Genomic DNA, 20,897 nt, shown 5'->3' with positions numbered 1-20,897 from the left:
ACATTACTGTATTTGATAGTAAAACAATCTACTTAAATTCAGTGAAATCATCGCTCCAGCCCTCAGTGACTTAGTGATGAAATACAGTTTACACTGGGCACAGACCCAGATGAAAGGCGGGGGTTTCATTTGTTTTTTGTTAGTATGCTCGCTTATGTACTCTATTATATGTATTATGTAATTATGTAAATAATAATTATGTGTTATATATTCTCCTGTCTGTGTGTTATTTAAGTTTTCTCTCCATAATATTGATTCCTCGTTTTTTCCAGCTTAAGGTAATATTCCATTTATCTAATTTTTCTTTTCTTTTAAAATTATTATTATTCCTTAGTATAAAATACTTGCTTTTTAAACTGAGAGTTTAGGGAACAATTTTTGTTTTAGTCTATTTTGTTATTTAATTAACATATACTTTCTTTGTTCCTTCCCTCCCTCCTGCTCTTCCCATGGCCATCTCCCCCTTCCCTCCCAAATTCATGACCCCCTCTTCTTCAAATATTGTTCCATATACATATAAATTAATCAAATACAAAATAAAACCTGTGAGTCAAATCCATTCAGTGTTGCCTGCCTGTATGTTCTGAGGCTGAGCACGTGGCACTGGATAACCAATGAGAGGACCTGTCCCCGGGGGAGACTCATTCTCCCTCCCTCAGAAGTTGTTAACTGCCAATGAGTGCGCTCCGGTGAGAGTTCCCCCATCTACACTGGATGTCAACTGTTGTTGGAATCATTCAGGTCTTGTTTAGGCTGTCATATTGTTGAGACTTCATGGGTGGAAAGTCCCCGTCATAGATAGAAGACACAATCACACAGCAGACTTCCTGGTTCTACAGCTCTTAGGATCTTTCTACTCACTCTTCCAGGAAGTTCCTGAGTCATGGTGCTGGAGTTGTGTCGTGGATGTCATCAACTGGATCTGGAAACCCCAGGCAGCTGTTCACTGCTTTGACTTGCAGAACTTTCTGTAATGATGTGCTGAGAGAGGCGCGGGGGGTGGGGGTGGGGGGTGGGGGGGCATTCTTTGGTGACGGGGTGAGATATGCACTTACCTGTGGGTTCAAAGGTTAAGTATTTAGGATGCAGTGAGGAATTATACTGGCTCAGGATATCGAAGGAAGCAGCTCCTCTAAGATCCACAGCTATGCGTGGATATGACTCGCTCTACGTAGTTGATTAGATTTACAGTACCAGGCCTGTTGTCCCTTCTGTGAAGAGGCCTGAGTCTAATTACATTACTGCTGGTTACTGCCAAAATGTGGGCGCCACTACTGCACCTTTGGGGCAACTTGGCATGCTGGTCTTTGTGGTCGTTCATATGCATCGTTTCTGGGGAGGATCACAGAGTTTAGGGAACATTTTGTTTTTTTTTAAATTTCAGGGAGCTGGGGATATTTTTATGTGTCATTTTATTCTATTTCTAGATTTATTGCCTATAGTTGAGAAACTGTTGGTATATTGTTTGTTTGAGAAATGTGTTCTGCCTTTCTCTAGATATGTTCATGTATTAAATGAGATGACTGAGCTTGTCAGGGAAATGGTTTTTTTCCTTTAGGATAGCTTTCCACAGAACTGTTCAAATCTCTTATATATGTCTCTTTTATATTTTAACACTAGATGGAAACTTTATTTTCTCATTTTTCAAACTATTTGAAAGGTATTCCTATCTGTTGCCCTGTTCACCGCAATCCCTCCATATGTGTCAGGACAGTGGTAATAAATAGTACATGTCTACTATCAGATATTACATTAGGATTAAATGGGTTAACACATGAAAAACGTTTAACGTTGTGCATAGAGCATAGAAAACCCTTACATAACAGGGCCAGATAATGGTTTCTTTTTTTCTGAACTTGAGGTCTTGTTTTAGTGGCATTCCACTGGGATAGAGACGATGGTTTACAATTACCATCATGTCATTCTAGCTAAGAAACCACAGGGCAAAAGACGAAGACCAAACAGACAAGAAACCAAAGCCTCCTGCACCAGAGAGAAGAAATCACAAGTGTGTACATGTGCTCCTAGGGCCCCATGCAGCTCTCCTGCAAAGTCAGAGTCAAGATTGCTTTGGCGTATTTTCCAGGCACCTCTGAAAGAATACACAGAGCTGCTGAGGGGCCTTTCCTGTCTTAAATTCTAAGAATGATTCTTTGCTGTCAGATCACATGACTCTCCAGGGTTGGGTCTTTCGTGTGTCTTGTCCAGCTGTGGTACCCAGCTGTCTGATAAAGAACAAGGAAACACAGGACAAGTTTTGTGGAGATACAGAGCCTCAGTCTCAGAAATCAGAAGATGATAAAATTCTACTTGAGCCACTCAGTAACTAAGTGTTTTAAGATCTATACGAGGGGCTTCCCATCAGTCTTGTGTACCCATCTTGGGGCTGGAGAGGTGGCTCAGGGGTTAAGAGCACTTGCTCTTCCAGAGGATAGGGGTTGGAGTCCCAGCACTCACAGGGCAGCTCACAAGGGTCTGTAACTCCAGTCCCAGGGGATCTGACACCCTCTTCTGGCCACCTGGCTTCGCCTCCGTGAGCACTACATGCACCACACACGTAGGGCACAGACATACACGCAGGAAAATCAACCACACACATAAAACAAAATAACAACAACAACAACAAAAAAACCCTGTAAACTTTAAAAATAATAATAAAAAACCCAACCCTATCTTAAGGAATTCAATGGATTCGATGAGCTGTACAGCATGAGTACAGCTGTACAGCTGTACAGCCAGTGCTGTTCAGTGATACCTTAGCAAGGCTAATTTAAAATTGTACGCGGTATTATTTATTCTTACTGCAGGTCTGTCAAAAACAATGACTGCAGCCCTTGCTGCTCTCCGTTCTCAAGCTTGTATCTTAGTAAATGCCATTTGCAAACAACCTGATCTTCAGAGTTCAGACTTTTCTCACCAGACTTTGCAGCCTGCCAAGGGCAGTGCCCTAGTTGGGATCTTCACAATGGACACTAGCGGCCCGTGACCCTCACCATCCTTCCACATTTGTTATTATCTCCCCGCAGCCTCGCACGAACCTTTCCCAACCAATTGGCCCTGGCACACCGGCTCTGATCCAAGCCCACAGGCAAACCAAACACGCAGGGAACTCAGCTCGGCTCGGGCCAGCCCAAGACCCACGCGGCATCGGTCCATCCTCGGCGGCCAATCGGGACCCCTGACGCCGAGGCGCCAGCCAATCCCAGCGAGCACACGTTGCTCCCGCTCACACTCCCCGGAGGTCCCCGAGGGTCCGCGCGGGGCGGGGCTGCGGGCGCGGCCCCGCCTTGACCCGAGCAGCCTGCTGCCTTCTGATTGGCTGTGGTCCGAAGGCACCCCGCGCCCATTGGCTGCACCCAGCCGCGCCTGGGCGGATTGGAAAACAGCTGGTTGAAGCGCGGGGTTCCCGGAGCTGCGAGCCCGGTTTTCCTGGACCTCGGGGCTGCCTGGCATCCTCAGGTAAACGGGCTGGAGGGAGGGGAGAGAAGGCGGGCGGACCGGCGGGAGCGAGAGTCTCCTGGAACTGCTCCCCGCAGAAGGGAGAGGGATGTCTGTCCCTGGGTGCGGGTGACACCCGGAGCGGGACGAGAGCCGCTGCCGCCCAAGGGCCGCGAGCGGAGTAGGCCTCAGTTTCCCCAGCTGTTCCGTGGTGACGGCGGGGCTGTGGGAGAAGTCCTGAGGGCGTGCTCCGTGGAGACTCTTCCGTGGTCCCCGGAAGAGGTGCAAGAGCCATTTCCTCTTATTTCTATGCAGACGGGGTTCACAAGAGACGCTTACTTCCCCAGTGCTCAGGAACTTGCAAGTCCACGTTGTAGCTCGTGGAAGTTACTGCTGCGGATTTCCTTCCTCTCCACCTAGGGAAGGTTATTGGAGGTTTGGGGGTTCGGGAGCTAGGAAAACAGTTCAGTACATTGTGGGGTCAGGTTTTTATGTAAATAAAGTTGGTGAGAGTCTGCGGATCAGCTTTCAGCGTTTTTTTTTTTTTTTGTTTTGTTTTGTTTTGTTTTTTTCCCAGACTGACCTGTGAACTCTGATCAAAGAGCCTGGCTTGGAACTTTTGTTCCCTTACTTATTTGTCTTTGGAATCTGGAAGAACCAATTTAACTTTCCCGCTGCAGCATCCCCTTTCTGTAAAGTAGTGATAATGCCAGGATGAGCTCTTGCACAGTGTAATACTATCAGAAAGACTAACCTCGTAATAGGACGTTCCTACTTTAAAAACTATTCCGCCAAAGGATTAAGAGCATTAAAGACTTGAGCACTAAGTTGGATTCAAAACGAAGGCTGTGGTATCATTAGAATGTAAATATTGCACACTGGAAAGATTGTTAACGTGGTCAGGCAGTGTGTCACGGTGAGCACTGCAGAAGTATGCTTTCATGCCTCATACCCCGATATTGAGCAAGGGCCAGTCTCAAAAATGGAAAGCTACTGTACTCGACTCAAGTTAGAAAAGTTAAATTAATGGTTCAAGATAGATTGGAGACCGAGCATTTGTTAACATGTTTATGTTAGAATGTATCATTTGATAAGGCCTTCGTTTTCTGTCTTGTTGAAGAAACTCTGTGGCTTGTTAGATTGACATGATGCACATAAAAACTATATTAATTGAATAATGGAAGATTAAAGGTTCTGAAGCCAGAAAATCTTTAATAAATGTATTAAACTACAAAATAACAAGTAGCTATGGAGGAAACATAAACATAAAGGTTAACTTAAAAAAAGATAAAAAGTGGACATTGATTTAAACTTGGTCTGAGGACTGACAGGATTTTGACCTTTTGTATGGAGTTGTTAAAGTTTGTTTAGTTAGGTGGTGCCTCTTATCTTCGATATTTGTTGTGGTTGGAGAAATTTCTGATATAAGGTCAAGAGAATAAAAGATTGAGTTAGTAAGAGGAAATTCGGAGTGGTATTTAAAACCATTTCCAGGGCTGCAAATCTCAGGAGGGTATACTGTGTGCTATATTTTCTTTTTCTTTTCTTTTTTTTTTCTTTTTGGTTTTTCAAGACAGGGTTTCTCTGTAACTTTGCACCTTTCCTGGAACTCACTCTGTAGACCAAGCTGGCCTCAAACTCACAGAGATCCGCTTGCTTCTGCCTCCCGAGTGCTGGGATTAAAGGCGTGTGCCATCATTGCCAGGCTGTGTGCTATATTTTCAATTAGTCCAAGCCCTCACTTTTATCAGGAGAGAGCCAAAACCTTGCCAGCTCCAGTACTACCTCTCTTGATTCTAGACTATGTTTAGAGAGTTGCTCAAACACACACTGCAACCTAGACAGTTACCATTATTTATTCTGGACTTCCGTGCAGGAATTAACTGCTGAGTGAAACACTTCAATGATTTAAAAATAACTTTTGATGTTATTCAGGAACTTCAGTCTCTGCTTCCTTCCTTCTTCCGCATCGTTAAAGAGACTATTAATCGGGTTCTAGAGTTTTAGCTTCTTTGTTGCTGGGGAGATTTGTTTAAAGGACAGAATAAGTCAAGTTTAAGAGAAAAGCTGGGTTCTATTTCCATCATTTTAGAACTGGATACTGGTAAATACTTAGTCGTGGACCTCCTTGAGAAGCTGTTCATTCTTTTTTTGTTTTTTTGAGACAGGGTTTCTCTGTGTAGTTTTGGTGCCTGTCCTGGATATCTCTCAGTAGACCAGGCTGGACTCAAACTCACAGAGATCCGCCTGCCTCTGTCTCCCGAGTGCTGGGATTAAAGGCGTGCCCCATGGTAATGGAGATTCTCTTTGTTCAGAAGTTCATAGATGGCCGGTGTAAATGGCAATGCATACTTGATTTATTGGGTTTTTACATCATGCTAGTCAGAAAGAGCACAACCCTGAACAGCTGTATTTTATAGCCCAAAAGGTTGTATAGCTAAATGGTAGAATATAATTGAGTAGTTACAGTATGGATTGTGAGAAAACAGTGGAGGGGGAGCTAACCCAGTTTTTAAGGCAGGCCATCAAAAAAGAATAGAAGCCGGGCGGTGGTGGTGCACGCCTTTAATCCCAGCACTTAGGAAGCTGAGCCAGGCAGATCTACGTGAGTTCAAGGCCAGCCTGATCTACAAAGCGAATTCCAGGACGGACTCCAAAGCTACACAGAGAAACCCTGTCTGGGGGGCAGGGGGTGGGATGGGGGTGGGGAGGAAGAATAGAAATTACTCAGTGAAGCTTAGCTACATATAAGCAACACCAAAAGACTTGAAATTGCACTGGTGAGTAGATGTGAATAATTGCCAAAATAAATGTCTGAAAGTTCTAGATTCTCATCTTTATAGGTCACCTGTACTGCTTACAACAAAGTTAATGTTTGGTTATGATAACAGTGGCTTTCTATTTCATTTGATTTCTATCAAATAATTTTGAAAAAATAAAGAGTTCTTATCTGCCACCCACAGGAAGCTAGCAGGAGACCTCTGGGTTTACAGAATGTGACCTAATCGAAATGATCCAATACTGGATACATTTCTTTTATAAGCTCTCCAAGAATTTGCACTTGTTTGTACCACACCCTTGAATAAGGTTAAGTTGGCACATTCTTAAGTGGCCGTTTATATTCTTGACTGGTAGACTTTTGGAATGAGCTCATCCACTTTCCATGGATGGGTGTGGTCTGTACTTAGAAATTTTACATCGCTTTTATGGATCTCAAGGTTATTGAATTTTCCATATACACTTTCTCATCTTTCTACTTAATTTTAGTATTGGAGGTTTCTATACTCTACATTGTGATATTTAAATACTGACTACAGCTTTGATTTATTTCCAAAACCTTTAGTTTTCAGATCAATAGTACTGAGCTCTGGTTGGAAGACCGAATTATTAATGAAGATTTTCCTGAATTTGTTTTTTAGTAATTTGATGGTTGTATAATAGGCAGCTTTTCTCTGTTAACCTTTTACAGGAATGGAAAGAGTAGGAATGATATAGGAGTTATGCCAAGAATTGGTATCTTGGCATCCAAAGATGATAAAGGTTATCAGATCTTGTGTATAGGGAGAAAATGTCAACAGTGATATTAAAAGCCACAGTGTTCTAGGTGAGAGCTAGACAGTGGTGATTATGACAGAGACCTTTCTTCTGTTAGTTAGGTGAGGTGGTTAAAGAGAAGAATTATATGCCAATAAATAAATGAGCTTCAGATACTGCCAAGCACTCTGAGGAATAAAGAGAGATAGAGCAGTAACTTTCAGAAGTCTGTGTTAAGGACAGGAATTTTAACAGCACTTGGTACTACAAGTTGTTCGTCATGCTAAGATTTGGAATCTTGCAGTCCAGGCAGAGAAATCCCAAGGCCAAAGATCTAAAGTCTTGACAGGCTTAGATTGAGGAACATAAAACCCTAGGAAATAGAACACTAGGCAATGGGGAATGGTGGTGTGAGTAGGAATCTTTACTAGTCACTAAGGGTGATTCCCAGCCTTTTGGCTTGAGAATCTGGGCTCAATATCATTTTAATAATAAATGGCTAAAATAATGCTGGGCACGTAAAGATGCTCCTTTGGAGCAAAGTTCTAAGGAGGCTTCTGGATATGGACTTTGGAACACCCTGGAGAGCTGAGAATTAGAGGAATACTTGAGCATTAACAGCCGATCGATAAGTGAGCCACCTCCTCCCTCTTCTTGCATCTGTCTCTTTTTATTATTTTATATCAGTGATTCTAATAACAAAGAGTCTGCTTATTATCTGTGGCTATGGATTATTCATCTCAAGCTTTTAGGAAAATTTTCTCCCCAGCTCCTAGTCTCAGGGTTTCTGATTAGTTCCTTGGCAGTGGGGTGTGGGTGCAGGTGCAGCTGTCTTTTATAGCTCCCCCAGGAGCATTTATTCTGAGTATAGATTTGACTTAAGTAATTTGCTGATGCTAATCTTGGTTTCTATAACAGGAAGATCAAAATGGAAGGCCTATCTGATGTTGCCTCTTTTTCAACTAAACTTCAAAACACTCTGATCCAGTATCATAACATTGAAGAAGATAAATGGCGAGTGGCCAAGAAAATGGTAAATACACGTAATAACTGGGTTTTTGTTTTGTTTTGTTTTTTTGAGACAGGGTTTCTTTGTGTAGTTTTGGTGCTTGTCCTGGAACTCACTCTGTAGACCAGGCTGGCCTTGAACTCACAGAGATCCACCTGCCTCTGCCTCCCAAGTGCTGGGATTAAAGGCGTGCGCCACCATCCATTACTGCTTGGGTAATTTAGTGTATGGCGTGTGGGAGTCTGGGAGTCCAGCTCCTATCTGCTCCCACCTATCGAAGGGTTCTTGGGTGGAGGAGAGAGGAATGAGGAAATACTAGGTAGAAAGATAGAAAGAGACGATAAGAAAGACAGAAACACAGGATAATTTTGGGAGGGTCCTAGGTCAATACCCAGCCACCCCAGGCCTTTATTCAAAAGGGCTTTTTCTTTTGCCAAGGGGAGAGGCAAAAGACCTCCCCCTTGCAAGATCAAAGCAAACCATAGTGTAGACCTGTCAGAACACCTGGTAACCACGCCTGTGGTCAAATCACACCTTTATGCTGCACTGCTGGGTAAAGCAAGCTCAGATTCTCTGACTTATATATAAGGTCTCACTGGGTAGCCTCTGTGGGCCACCACAATGGCCAACAAATTGTCTGATGACTTTTAAAATATTAGGAAAAATATGGATGAGAAATAATGTGTTGAATGGATATACAGTCAGTAATTCTTCTGATAGGATGGAGGGTCATCTTACCAAGGAAGGAACTCATTAGGTCTTTACTTGTGGACTTGATAAAAGAGTTTAAGGAAGGATGGTCATTGAAAGTTTGTACTCATGTCAGATGTCAAGAGTTTGTGAGTGGCCGGTTAGTATTCCTCTTTACCACATAATTTAGCCATACTCTTGTGTGGCAGAGTGTTAGAGCCAAGCCTAGACGCCAGGCTCTTCTCTAGTTCTCTAGTTAGTTTTCTGTTTAGAGTCAGTTGGGAAATGATGAGGGCGACATGTAGGAACTAATTCAAGGTAACACAGTCACAATAAATGTGAATTATTTAATTTTAAAAAGGCATGTACAGTTTGAGAATGAAGTATTTAATGTTCCTAATGTCATAGAATGAATGTATCAGTAATAGTAAATAGCTAAAATCGAAATGAAGCAAATAATAATAGCCACTAATATAGTACTGCCATTGAATTTGAAAGTCTGAATTTCTAAGCTTTAAGGTGCATAATAATAAGTACAGTGTGGTACAGAAGAAATTCAAATACAGATTTCTCTTTCGCTCTGAGAAATTACTTAAGTTGTTTTTTAAAGCAAAGTTAAGTGCTCTAAACTTAGAGAATTAATTTTGTGTGTAAGGTTCCAACTATGTGATTATCACCATAGAATGTTTTTATTTTTCTAGAAAGATGTCACAGTTTGGAGAAAACCCTCAGAAGAGTTTAATGGGTATCTGTAAGTAAATTCTCGGTTTTGTTTTTTTTTAAAAGATTTGTTTATTTATTATGTATACAGAAGAGGGCGCCAGATCTCATTACAGATGGTTGTGAGCCACCATGTGGGTGCTGGGAATTGAACTCAGGACCTCTGGAAGAGCAGCCGGTGCTCTTAACCTCTGAGCCATCTCTCCAGCCCTAAATTCTCAGCTTTATAACTCATACATTATATTACATGATCACAGTAGATTTTAGCTTTTATTTTTATTGTTTTAAACTTTCTGAGAAGCAAATTGCTCATATAAATTCAAAGCCTTAAAAATGGTCAAATATTTTGTGGATTGTGTTGGTCATAAATAATAGCAGTAGGCAAATAAAAATCTGAACTTAGCATGGCATACATGATCCTTCTAATAGTCTACATTGCTGGGAGTTATAGAACTTTTGAAATGACTTTTGAGACAGGGCGGCCTTGAACTCACCATGTAGTTCAGTCTCATACTCACGCGGCACTTCCTACTTCAGTTTCCTAACTGCATGAATTCCTATACCCAGCTAGCATTCTGTTAAAAAGTTCACCTGGAAGACCCCAGCAGTACAATCATAGTGATTTAGGTATTAGATGTTTTATTGTGGAGTTATGAATATTAAGAACTAGGCATCTTGATAGTAAATTATGAAAATATCTATACTTGGTAGAATGTTGGTAACCTTTAAAAATTGTGTTTTAAAAGATTACTTCATGATATAAAAAGTGCTCACACTATGATACAAAATAGAGTTGAATCCTCAGCACAACCATTGACTTATTTTATTTTATTTTTATTTTTATTTTTATTTTATTTTTTTGGTTTTTCGAGACAGGGTTTCTCTGTGTAGCTTTGCGCCTTTCCTGGGACTCACTTGGTAGCCCAGGCTGGCCTCGAACTCACAGAGATCCGCCTGCCTCTGCCTCCCGAGTGCTGGGATTAAAGGCGTGCGCCACCACCGCCCGGCTCCATTGGCTTATTTTAAGTATGTATTTTTATTAAAATGTTTTGCCTAAGACAAAATTCATCTCTAAATGGTAGTATTATGAATAACTTTTGTTTCTTCGTTTTAGTCTTATAGTTGAACAAGAAAAGGATACTGTTTTTTTTTTTTTGGTTTTTTTTTTTTAAGTCATAATGGACAGTTGCCTTATACAATTTAAGTAGACTGTTCAATCCTTAAGGCTTAGCCCTTTTTAAAAATGGAGCCTCTGTCCCCACTTAGTATATTCAGATGTTCTGAAGTGCTGTACCAAAGATACTGTTTCCAGAAAGGTGAGGTGTACAGTATCTTTGACATGGACAAGGGGAATGCAGTGGGGTCAAGCATTGTAAGAATCTGGGAATTCATCCTTTAGATCAGTTGTTCCCAGCTGGGATTGAAAGCATAGAAAGAGATAAGGGAGCAGTAAGTGTCGCTGAGACTTAGAGAAGAAGAGATGTTCCTGTCTTTTTGTTTGGTTTTTCGAGACAGGGTTTCTCTGTGTAGCTTTGGAGTCTTTCCTGGGACTTGCTTTGTAGACCAGGCTGGCCTCGAACTCACAGAGATCCGCCTGGCTCTGCCTCCCGAGTGCTGGGATTAAAGGCATGCGCCACTCCCTTCCACCCCTGCTCAGATGTTTCTTAAGAAATGAAGGGCTAATTCATATTCTAGACAAAAGAATTGTCTCTGCTCCTTAAATAGGGATGAGAAATTGATTTAGGGAAGAAGTTGTACCACACAGCTGGAGCGTCCAGCTTGAGGGTGAGGAACCATACTTCTGAAGGGTGCCTCAGTTCTGTACAAAGGATGCAGGATTGCTTGCCCTCTGCCAACTTCCGTACTTCCTCTCCAGGTCCTCACAAGGTTTGAATTTACTGGAATACAGAAGATGGGAGTGATTAAATGAGAATTTAAGAAAGGGGCTTTACCGGGTTTGTGAGTAGCTGCTTGAGCTCCTCTAGGTTGTATACAAATGTGTGACAGTGTGCAGCTTTCTAGGGAAATACCTGTGGCCATTCTCAGATTAATATTCAGAGATCTCTTAAGTTTACTTACTATTTGGCATTCTGAGGGGTGATTGAAATGGTATCTTGCTAGTGTGTATTTGATTACAGTATTTGACATTTCCGATTATCATAATATGTGCTTCGTCCATCTTCTGTTGGATTATCATTTTCATTAACTTTAAAGGAATTGTGCATATATAGCTTCAGTAATAACTTGTAGCCCATTTATATGTATTATGTATTATACATATCTTTTCCAAACCTATGACCAGAAAGTTCTTAAAAGCCAGTGTAGTCATGTATGGGTGTTGGGGTGTAGTTTCTGACATTACAAGGAGACATAGTGTCACAGCACACTCCCGGGTCCTCCCTGGCTCGTCCAGGCTTTCCTCCCCTTCTATAATGTTCTTTGAGCCTTAGGTGTAGATTTGTTTTGTCGCTGCATCCCTAACCGTGAGCTGAGCAAGAACAACAGCCTGCCAGAGTGGATGGGGGAAGCCCAGGAGGCCCCAACCCTGCACAAAGACCTCCAGGCAGCTAAGGAGTGCAGAGAGTGGGGGACATAGTCTCCCCAGGGAAGAGCATGTCAGCTGTTACCCAGTGCCAGTAGTCAGTCCTGAAAAACATACGAAAGTAATGTGCAGACTGAGCAGGGTGTATTTAGGAATACATACATTTTGTGTGTGTGTGTGTGTGTGTGTGTGTATAACAACAGTTAATGAATTTGAAAGAGCAATGAGCTATACACAGGAGAGTGTTGGGGGGGAGGCAGAAGGAAAAAAAGTCATGGTAAAAATATACATGTACTAATGTTTGAGAATAACTAAGGAGAGAACAATTGCATGGACGTTTTGGAATGTGCTATAGACTGGGGCTATATTATAATGTCAAGGGACGTCACTGTGTTTATGATGATGTACTATAACCTTCAGTTTTCTATTTTCTAATTTGAGGACAAGGGACATAGTTTGATAAAATAATTGATAGACCTTTTATTTATTAGACAAGTTGTTAGGATATTTTTCCTTTATAAAAAAAAAAAACGGCCATTAAGTTTTCCTCCTGTTTTCAATGTTAGCTCTGCACTGTAAATTTTCATTTGGAAAGCCTTTCTTTCTTTCTTTTTTTTTTTTTGTTCTTCAGGTACAAAGCCCAAGGTGTTATGGATGACGTTGTCAGTAATGTAATAGACCACATACGCCCAGGGCCCAGCCGCTTGTTTTGGGATCCGTTAATGACTTCACTGGATATTTTGGAGCACTTGGAAGAGGTATCTGTGTAAGAAAACTACTACAGAGGGTGTGTGTGTGTGTGTGTGTGTGTGTGAGAGAGAGAGAGAGAGAGAGAGAGAGAGAGAGAGAGAGAGAGAGAGAGAAACAGAGACCCCACCCGTGTGAGTGTCCACATTTGTATGTGCTTGCATTGATTGCATTTGTTTCTTTGCGAATAGTAGTCAAGCAAAGATCCCACAGGATAACCCTGTGCTGCCTTTTAAAAGCTCAAGTTTCTCCATTTTATTTTATTTATTTGTTCATTTCATTTTTTTTTTTTTTTTTTTTGGATACAGGGTCTCACTGTATAACTTAACCCTCACTGGCCTAAAACTTGCTATGTAGAGTGCTAGCCTCAAACTCAGATCCATCTGCCCCTATCTCCCTAGTGCTGAGTTTAAAGTTGAGTTTCCTAATTTTATAATGAAGGTTAGTACTGAGTTCGCAGTGTACCTCTGTCTGTGTTGCTTATGGAAGTCTTCAGCATCTTTAACTGTAAAATTTTGGTTAAGGGTCTAAAATCTCAAAGACAGAAAAAATACCTCCCTTGTAGAGGTTAAATGTGGATTTTCCAATTATATTAAATTAAAGTCAAAGACCAGACTAAAAATGTTGCCTTAAGTACTAGACAACTGTCCAGTCAAAGGGGCTTGTTACCTGTTCTTACTTACTTCTTACCATACTTGATTTTTTTTAAGTCAAAACATCATGTGTTTGTGGGTTTTTTTAATCTTCAAAGTTCAGAAACAGTTTGTACTCCTTCATTCTATATATGTACTAGGCCCATATAATTGGCTACATTAATTGAATTAGCCATCTCTAATTAAATAGAGATTTAGATACTGACTATGTCTCTGTATTTTTATATATCATCATCACGTTCCTACCATAGCACTGACATTTAGAAAAGAGATTATCCCTTTCGGAACCACTGTAGGAATTGCTATTCTTAGACCAAAACATTTTGAGTGAGTGGCACTTCTTACTAGAGATTGATCTTGGCACGTGACTCTGCATGTCTGATGGCGACACCAGTCTTACCTTTTGTCTTTCTAGAATTGCTGTGTGATGCGTTACACCACTGCTGGTCAACTTTTGAATATTATTTCCCCGAGAGAGTTTGTTGATTTCTCCTATACTGTGGGCTATGAAGAAGGACTTTTATCCTGTGGTAATAACCTAAAACTTGTTCTTTCTTGAAGTCTACTTCAGATATTGAAGTTTTTACCCTAAGTCTATCTGTATCAGGTATATTTTTAATCCTCAATTATTGCTAGTTTTTTTTTCTTAAATGCTAAATTTTAGGGATTAAACATGGGAGGTGTTTGGCTTCCGTGGTACAACCTCATTTTCTATGGAAAGTAAGTAGCTATGTAAATAGGGCATTTCGGTTTTCTTAAGCATTTGTTTGCACCTTGTTTGGTTGTGGAAGTCTGTGGAAAGGATGAAATACCAAGATTTAGATACAGGTCCTTTAGTGTAGTCTATTCACAAAAGTGAAATTACCTCAGGATGAAGTATTTGGCTGCTTGGAAATTACGAAGTGTGCAACATATGACAACATATTTTAACTGAGAGTATATGTTGTTTCAAATTATCATGGTTTTTTTTTTTTCATTTTTGTATTAATTAAATATGTTCTTTGACCTTTCACACATGTACATAATGCATGCTGACTACTCTTTCTCTCTCTATTATTACCTTATCTACCCCGGATTTTTCCTTGTATATCTCTTTCTCACATTTATATTTTCTCATTTTGTTTGGAGCCTGGCGGGCTTGGCAGGGGGCACACAACTGAAATAGCTCCTCCTTCCCCAGACTCTATCAGTGTTCAACAGTAGGGGTGGGGTCCCAGGAGCCTCTCTTCCTTCAGTTGTTGACCTGGCCAGTCTAATGTGGACCCAGTGAAGATGACTCTGGTTGTGAGTTCAAGACTACAGTAGTTCTGTTGAGCTTAGACGATAGCATTTTGCAGCCTTCAATCTTTTTTTTTTTTTTTTTTTGGTTTTTCGAGACAGGGTGTCTCTGTGTAGCTTTGCGCCTTTCCTGAAACTCACTTTGGAGACCAGGCTGGCCTCGAACTCACAGAGATCCACCTGCCTCTGCCTCCCGAGTGCTGGGATTAAAGGCGTGCGCCACCACCGCCCAGCCCAGCCTTTACTCTTTGTTCTGCCTCTGAGATGCGCCCCTCCACTACTGGAATGTTCTCTGGACCTTTCAGGTATACATGTCTTGTTGAGGATGAGCGAGCCCTCAACCATTTCTGGTAACTTGTTATTCCCAGTTACATTATATCCTCTACTTCGTGCACAGCAAAAGTAGATGACGTGACTGATTCTGAGAAAGGGATCCAATAATTGATACTTTATTCTAGGCTTCTCAGAACAGTTTCTTGGTATATGTGTATGCACATACTACACATGTATAGTATATATATATATATATATATATATATATATTACACATGTATAATATATATATTTATTTATTTATTTATTTTTTAAATTTCCTTCTTTGAATTGTGTTGGTTTTTTGTGGGGGGGATTAAAAATACTGCCACTAGAAGCCTCCTGTTTTTAAAATGTGTAGGTAACTTGGTGCTTTGTTATGTGTAGTATAAACGAGTTGTCAATTGCCATCTACTTGTTTATTTTGCTATGAGTACTAAAGTTGGGGGTGGCTGTGCCTGCAGGAAATAGTTATGGGACCGTCCATTGTGTTCTTGTCACTTGGAGGCCTGGCTGCTGCAGCTAAGATTGGTGGTTTCCAGAATTACCAAGATGATACTATGTCATCTATTCCAAAGGCGTTCAAATTTTCCCCATTACCTATCAGCCTTGTACCAGAATTCTCTTGGGTAGTTATCATTCCTGGGAATTAGTTTTAATTAGTATGGATAAGAAAAAAACTGTTTAAACAAAGGATATGATAATATTTTTAAAGTGAGAGTGTCAGGCAAATGCCAGTTGTTACTGTTGGTGATGGTATTTAACTGTCTTGTAGGGGTGAGTCTCGACTGGAGTGAAACAAGGCCAGAATTTGTCCGAGGCTATAACCATCCCTGCGGCTGGTTTTGTGTTCCGCTTAAAGACAGTCCAAGCCAGAGTCTTCTGACGGGCTATATTCAGACAGATCTGCGCGGCATGATCCCTCAGTCCGCAGTGGATACAGCAATGGCCAGCACTTTAACCAACTTCTATGGTGATTTGCGGAAAGCTCTACGAAAGGCCTAATACGTTCCACTGCCAGGGCTGAGGTCTGTTGAGTCTGTTCTTCCTTCCCTCAGCTGCATGATCTGTAAATGTCTTCAGTCCTGTCAGCTGTGCAGCCCGGAGAAACGTGGGAGGTGTTTGGCTTCCGTGGTACAACCTCATTTTCTATGGAAAGTAAGTAGCTATGTAAATAGGGCATTTCGGCTTTCTTAAGCGTTTGTTTGCACCTTGTTTGGTTGTGGAAGTCTGTGGAAAGGATGAAATACCAAGATTTAGATACAGGTCCTTTAATGTAGTCTATTCACAAAAGTGAAATTACCTCAGGATGAAATATTTGGCTGCTTGAAAATTACGAAGTGTGCAAGCACAATGCTTTTTGTGTTATTTTGGAGCTTTGTGAACAGTTTGTAAAACTTTAATGATTCTTAATGTAAATGTTGTGCTTTACTCTTGGTATGTTATGTGAGTTTGCCAATAGCTTAGACAAGAAAAAGTCCTCCATAGTCTGTAAAGGTAAATCCATTGTTCATTGACTTGTACCATGTTACATATTAGAAAGACCACAGTGACAAGAGAATAGCCATTCTTGTAACCATAGGCACAATTAAATACAATTTAATTTTGATATCTAGGTAGCCAGTGTAGGGAAGGAGATGAGAAAGATGGCATTAGAACTTGTTTAGTTTTGTTTCTGAAAGTAGAGGGGTGTGTGGGTGTGTGTGTGAATTTAAACTCAGGAACATTTATATGTTTTAAGTGTGTTTATCTCAAGTATTGTAATATAAAAATACTGTAAAGTGGGGATGATAACTAGCATATAGTTAGGTCTGCACTTCTGTAGCTGCGTTATCACAGGAAAATAATGCAAGCCATATATGTAACTTAAATATCCTAGCAGAGGCTGGAGAGGTGTCATCGTTAAAAGAGTGCCTGCTGCTCTTGCAGAAGACCTGATTTGGTTCCCAGCACCCACATGGAAGCTTACAGCTGTCCATAACTCCAGTTCTTGGAGGATCTGGTGCCATCTGGCCTCAGCAGGCACTAGGCATACACACAGTACATATACATACATGCAGAGAAAACACTCATACACAGAAAAAAAAATACACAGCTGAAATTCATTTTAGCAGTGTTTTCTTTAACTCACTATATCTAAAATATTTCAGTATGTAACTGATGTAAAAACAGTTATTGAGATACCTTATGATCGCTATTAATTCTTTGAAATAGTATGTGTATTTTACTGCTGTAGACTAGCCATACTTCAAGCGTTCATTAGCCACATGATGCCTGTAGCCAGTGTAATGAATAACAATTCTACAGTATGTGTACCATTTGTCTTGCTATAAGATGAAGTGGACAATTTGTGATACTGCTTTCTTAAACAGAAATATTATAGCCTAGCACTTTCAGTGCTTGCTGAATAAGAGGTGAATACTTTAGAAATATAAATAAATAAATTACTAATTCCCAGTAAACTAAAAATTATTGCCTCAGAGTTATTTTTGTTTAAAGTACCATTTTATAGGACAGTAAAGAGTGTAACCTACCACATTACTGTGTTGTTTCCTGTAGCTTAGCTTGTTAAGGAAATGTGTGTGTTGAAAATTCTTTCCATAATGTTACCTTCAGTAGATACTGCTGTTTTAAAACAGTTTCATGTAAGTGACATTTTGGTAGGAAATACTGATTTTTGTTGAAAATTCTTGAGTATTTTTTCAATGATTAAAGCAATACTCAGCAAAAATAATAGACTGTAGTGTTCTCAGTTCTTAACTATAAATCATTGGAGTATTAGCATGTAAACGTCTGGATCTCTCCTGTTCCATGCACACAGGGTGTATTTGAAATTGGGGGTTTCCAGGTGTGGAACTATGTCCTAGTTAGCAGGATGTTCCCCCTTCGTCTTCCTTTCTTTCATGTTGGAAGGTCTCTTGACTAGTACTTGGTGAATTAAACTGACAGACCTGAGAATTTCCTTAGATGTGGATGCACCTTTCTTACGTTTATATGGTGGTATTTTATTTGTACTGAAATGTGATTTTATTTCTATGTTAATAAATAAAGTTGCTTGGGGTTCAGAGCTAATAGCAAGCCATAGCAGAGCTGGGCTTCGTGGCGCACGCCTTTAATCCCAGCACTTGGTAGAAGAGCTAGGTTGATCTCTGTGTGGTCAAGGATACAGCCAGCATTGGAGACACATGCCTTTAATCTCAATACCATAGAAGACCTGGAGGGCTGTACAAACAGCCAGTGACGAGGCAGTCATGTGTTTGGGTTTACAACCAATGAGAAAGCAGAACAGAAAGACTATATAAAGACAAACACACAGCAAGTAGGTCTTTTTTTGGAGAGGTCTCTTGGCTTACTTAAGAAGCTAGCTGCAGCAGGTGGTAAGGCTCTTAGCTCTGATCTCTTGGCTTTCTACTTTGCATTGGTTCTGTGTTTCTTATGTAATAAGACGGTTGGTTACATCTACACCTTTATGAGAGCAGAGCAGCATCTTTAGGATCAGATGCTAATTTCTTTTAATTAAATGGATGTTGTAGCTTTCTGAGCCCAGTAGAGAAGGTAACAGAACCAGAGAAGCAAATGGGAATCTGGATTTGACTAGAACTTACGTGGTCACTTGTCCAGCCCTTTCTCCTCCCTTTGTTTCTTTGATTGCGCGGCCGAGGCCTCGTGCATGCTGAGACTAGGCTGTGCTTCTGGCCCCTAAGTGATCTCACTGGACTTCTAGAAGTATGGAGTGGTGAGGTCTGAGCATAGAAGAAACATGAACTTCATTCTAGAGCATGTGACTGAACTTAAAATTTCTTCATCATTGTGTTTCCAGAGATTTTATACATAGTGCCATGTATTAAAATTCATATCCTGCAGTCAACAAATGACGTATTATATTGAGATCATTTTTAGGAAGTTTATCATTTTGTGAATCTATATATATGGGATTAGAATAAAGAACTATGTTATAAATAAAATGTATATTTATTTTTAAATTACAGTGGAGTATATCTGAATAAAGATTTCTAAACATTCTTGTTACTGGTCATTGATCTTGTTTGTAAGTTACTTTAACCTTAAGTACTGACAAAATGCTTATATATCTGAATTTAGAGAATGTTATTTAACCATTTGAACTGTTTAAAAACAAAACCACAAACCTGGAAAGTGAAGTTAACATACACTAATCTGCCAATGTCTCATAATATTAGCAACAATACTGCTAAATATTTATTTGCAGTTTACAACCTTACATTGCTATAATAACATACCTGAGGAAATTAACTGATTAAAGAGAAGAGGTTTATTTTGGCAAAGAGGTCTGAAAGTTCTAGTCCAGCATCCAGTAGCCTTGCCTTGGGCCTCTGGTAATGGCAGCATACTAGATGGGTAGCATGTGCTGGGAAAAAAGCATACATACAAAACCCTGCTTACCTCCCGGTCAGAACATGAAGAGAGGACAAAGCCCAGAGAGTCCCATGTTCCCCTGGTGTTTCCCACTGACCTGTGTACCTCCCATTAGATACCACTCACCACCTCAGAACTACAGGACCAAGTTTCAAGTACATGGACCTTTGTGGAGGCATTCAGCATCCAAATGATAGCAGCTCTTACGTAGCTTGGGCAAATGGGTATCTCCTTTTATTATAATAACAGGGCCAGTTGGGCACATTCAAATAATTGTGCTAAGTTGGTTAAGGGTAGTGGATACTTTAATTTGTAATTGGAAGCAGTTACTAGAATACCCAAAATCTAGGTTATAAAAAAAAAAAAAAAACTAGGAATAGTGTAGTATGTAGTAGAAAATATATGACTGTGAGGTGGCATATGAGTTTCCTCACCTAAACATCTGGTTTATGTTACCTATCTCAACTAATGGCTTAGAGAGGTGATTAGGTCATTTTAGTGATTGCTGTCATGTATGGACAGTAAGAAGGCAGCCTCAACCAGATGCCAAACCTCCAGGTACTTTGATCTTGGACTGGCCATTTCCTCCAGAAATGCTTGAAATATCTTTGTTCATAATCCACCCAGTTTATGGCATGTTGTTATTGCGGCTGGAATGGACTTAGACATCAGTATATAAGTAATCACTAATATTTTTTAACTGAAGAATTTAAGAACAATGTTTGTCGTCTTGGTCTTCCATTTAATAGATAACAGACCAGCCCTGGAAATTGATTGTAAATGCATTCAAGTTGAAAAGGCAAAGCCATGGCACTTTCTGTCCTGTCTTTCTGTTCTCTCATCCCCCAGGGAAAGCTGTAAAGGCAGCTGGGAGCAAGAGTCAGGATTTCCAGCCTCTTGGAGAATGCACCCGTGGTGACTAAAAAAGCAGCTATACCATTGCCCACAGGTTGAGCTTTGGAAGGTAGATGTGAGGTTTCTCTAGATACCATATAGGTAAAGGATGGCCCCCTGACACTGTAATGAAAACATTGTCTTGCTGGATTAAGAAGAAACACTTGGGAGCCTCTTCTAACGGCAGATGCTGCATGCCTGTCATCCCCATAGGTCATGAGATGAGGGAGCATCCCCTCAGGTTAACCAGCGGCTGGTGCTCCATGGCATCTGCCAGCACTATTTTCTTTGCATTTTTGTCTTGCTCCTGTTGCTCTGAGCAAAATGCTGCCTACATTTTAAGCACAGGCTTTTATAACCATGAGATGACACAGAACTTTAAAAAGGATGCACTACAAATGTATCCCAGGAGACAGCGCATATCCATGCCCATGTGTAACCAGCTATGTGGATGAATGAACTACAGGAGTTAAGATAAAAATATGGAGGAAGCAGGTATACCAAAATAAGTTTTTTGTCCATTAATATTCTTTCCTGGAGCATTATAATCCTATTTATGGTTTGCTTTAGTGAAACTTTTTAAGTATAGGGCAGCTGACTTTATTAAGGGAAGTCTAGGGGTTGTAAAACCACAGTGATGTACACATAATGAATGAAGGCCAAGTTGTGTAGCAAATTCATTTAC

General features: G+C 40.5%; 1 protein-coding gene across 4 annotated transcripts; it reads left to right on the top strand.

The window, feature by feature from the left end:
* Positions 1-3,259: 3,259 nt before the first annotated feature.
* Stard4 (StAR related lipid transfer domain containing 4) lies at positions 3,260-18,945 on the top strand. 4 transcript variants are annotated; one of them, XM_006977929.4, is made up of 6 exons: positions 3,260-3,459; positions 7,891-8,005; positions 9,373-9,422; positions 12,565-12,691; positions 13,749-13,863; positions 15,699-18,945. In XM_006977929.4, exons 2-6 carry the CDS (start codon positions 7,901-7,903, stop codon positions 15,926-15,928), a joined length of 627 nt encoding a protein of 208 aa, XP_006977991.3. In that variant the 5' UTR covers positions 3,260-3,459; positions 7,891-7,900; the 3' UTR covers positions 15,929-18,945. The 4 variants fall into 4 exon arrangements, with proteins under 4 accessions (XP_006977991.3, XP_076411007.1, XP_076411005.1 ...); XM_076554892.1 differs by lacking the exon at positions 3,260-3,459 and adding an exon at positions 3,471-3,720; XM_076554890.1 differs by lacking the exon at positions 3,260-3,459 and adding an exon at positions 3,471-3,863.
* The last annotated feature ends 1,952 nt before the right edge of the window (positions 18,946-20,897 follow it).

Source organism: Peromyscus maniculatus, chromosome 19 (genome assembly GCF_049852395.1).
Source record: "Peromyscus maniculatus bairdii isolate BWxNUB_F1_BW_parent chromosome 19, HU_Pman_BW_mat_3.1, whole genome shotgun sequence".
Classification (NCBI taxonomy): domain Eukaryota; kingdom Metazoa; phylum Chordata; class Mammalia; order Rodentia; family Cricetidae; genus Peromyscus; species Peromyscus maniculatus.
This window is presented reverse-complemented; position numbering and strand designations above follow the sequence as displayed.

Excerpts from the sequence above, each read along its gene's own strand:
- Stard4 (XM_006977929.4), top strand. The coding sequence starts at position 7,901 with ATGGAAGGCCTATCTGATGTTGCCTCTTTTTCAACTAAACTTCAAAAC. Across the intron at positions 8,006-9,372 it reads GGCGAGTGGCCAAGAAAATG|AAAGATGTCACAGTTTGGAG; the intron begins GTAAATACACGT and ends TTATTTTTCTAG. Across the intron at positions 9,423-12,564 it reads GAAGAGTTTAATGGGTATCT|GTACAAAGCCCAAGGTGTTA; the intron begins GTAAGTAAATTC and ends TTTGTTCTTCAG.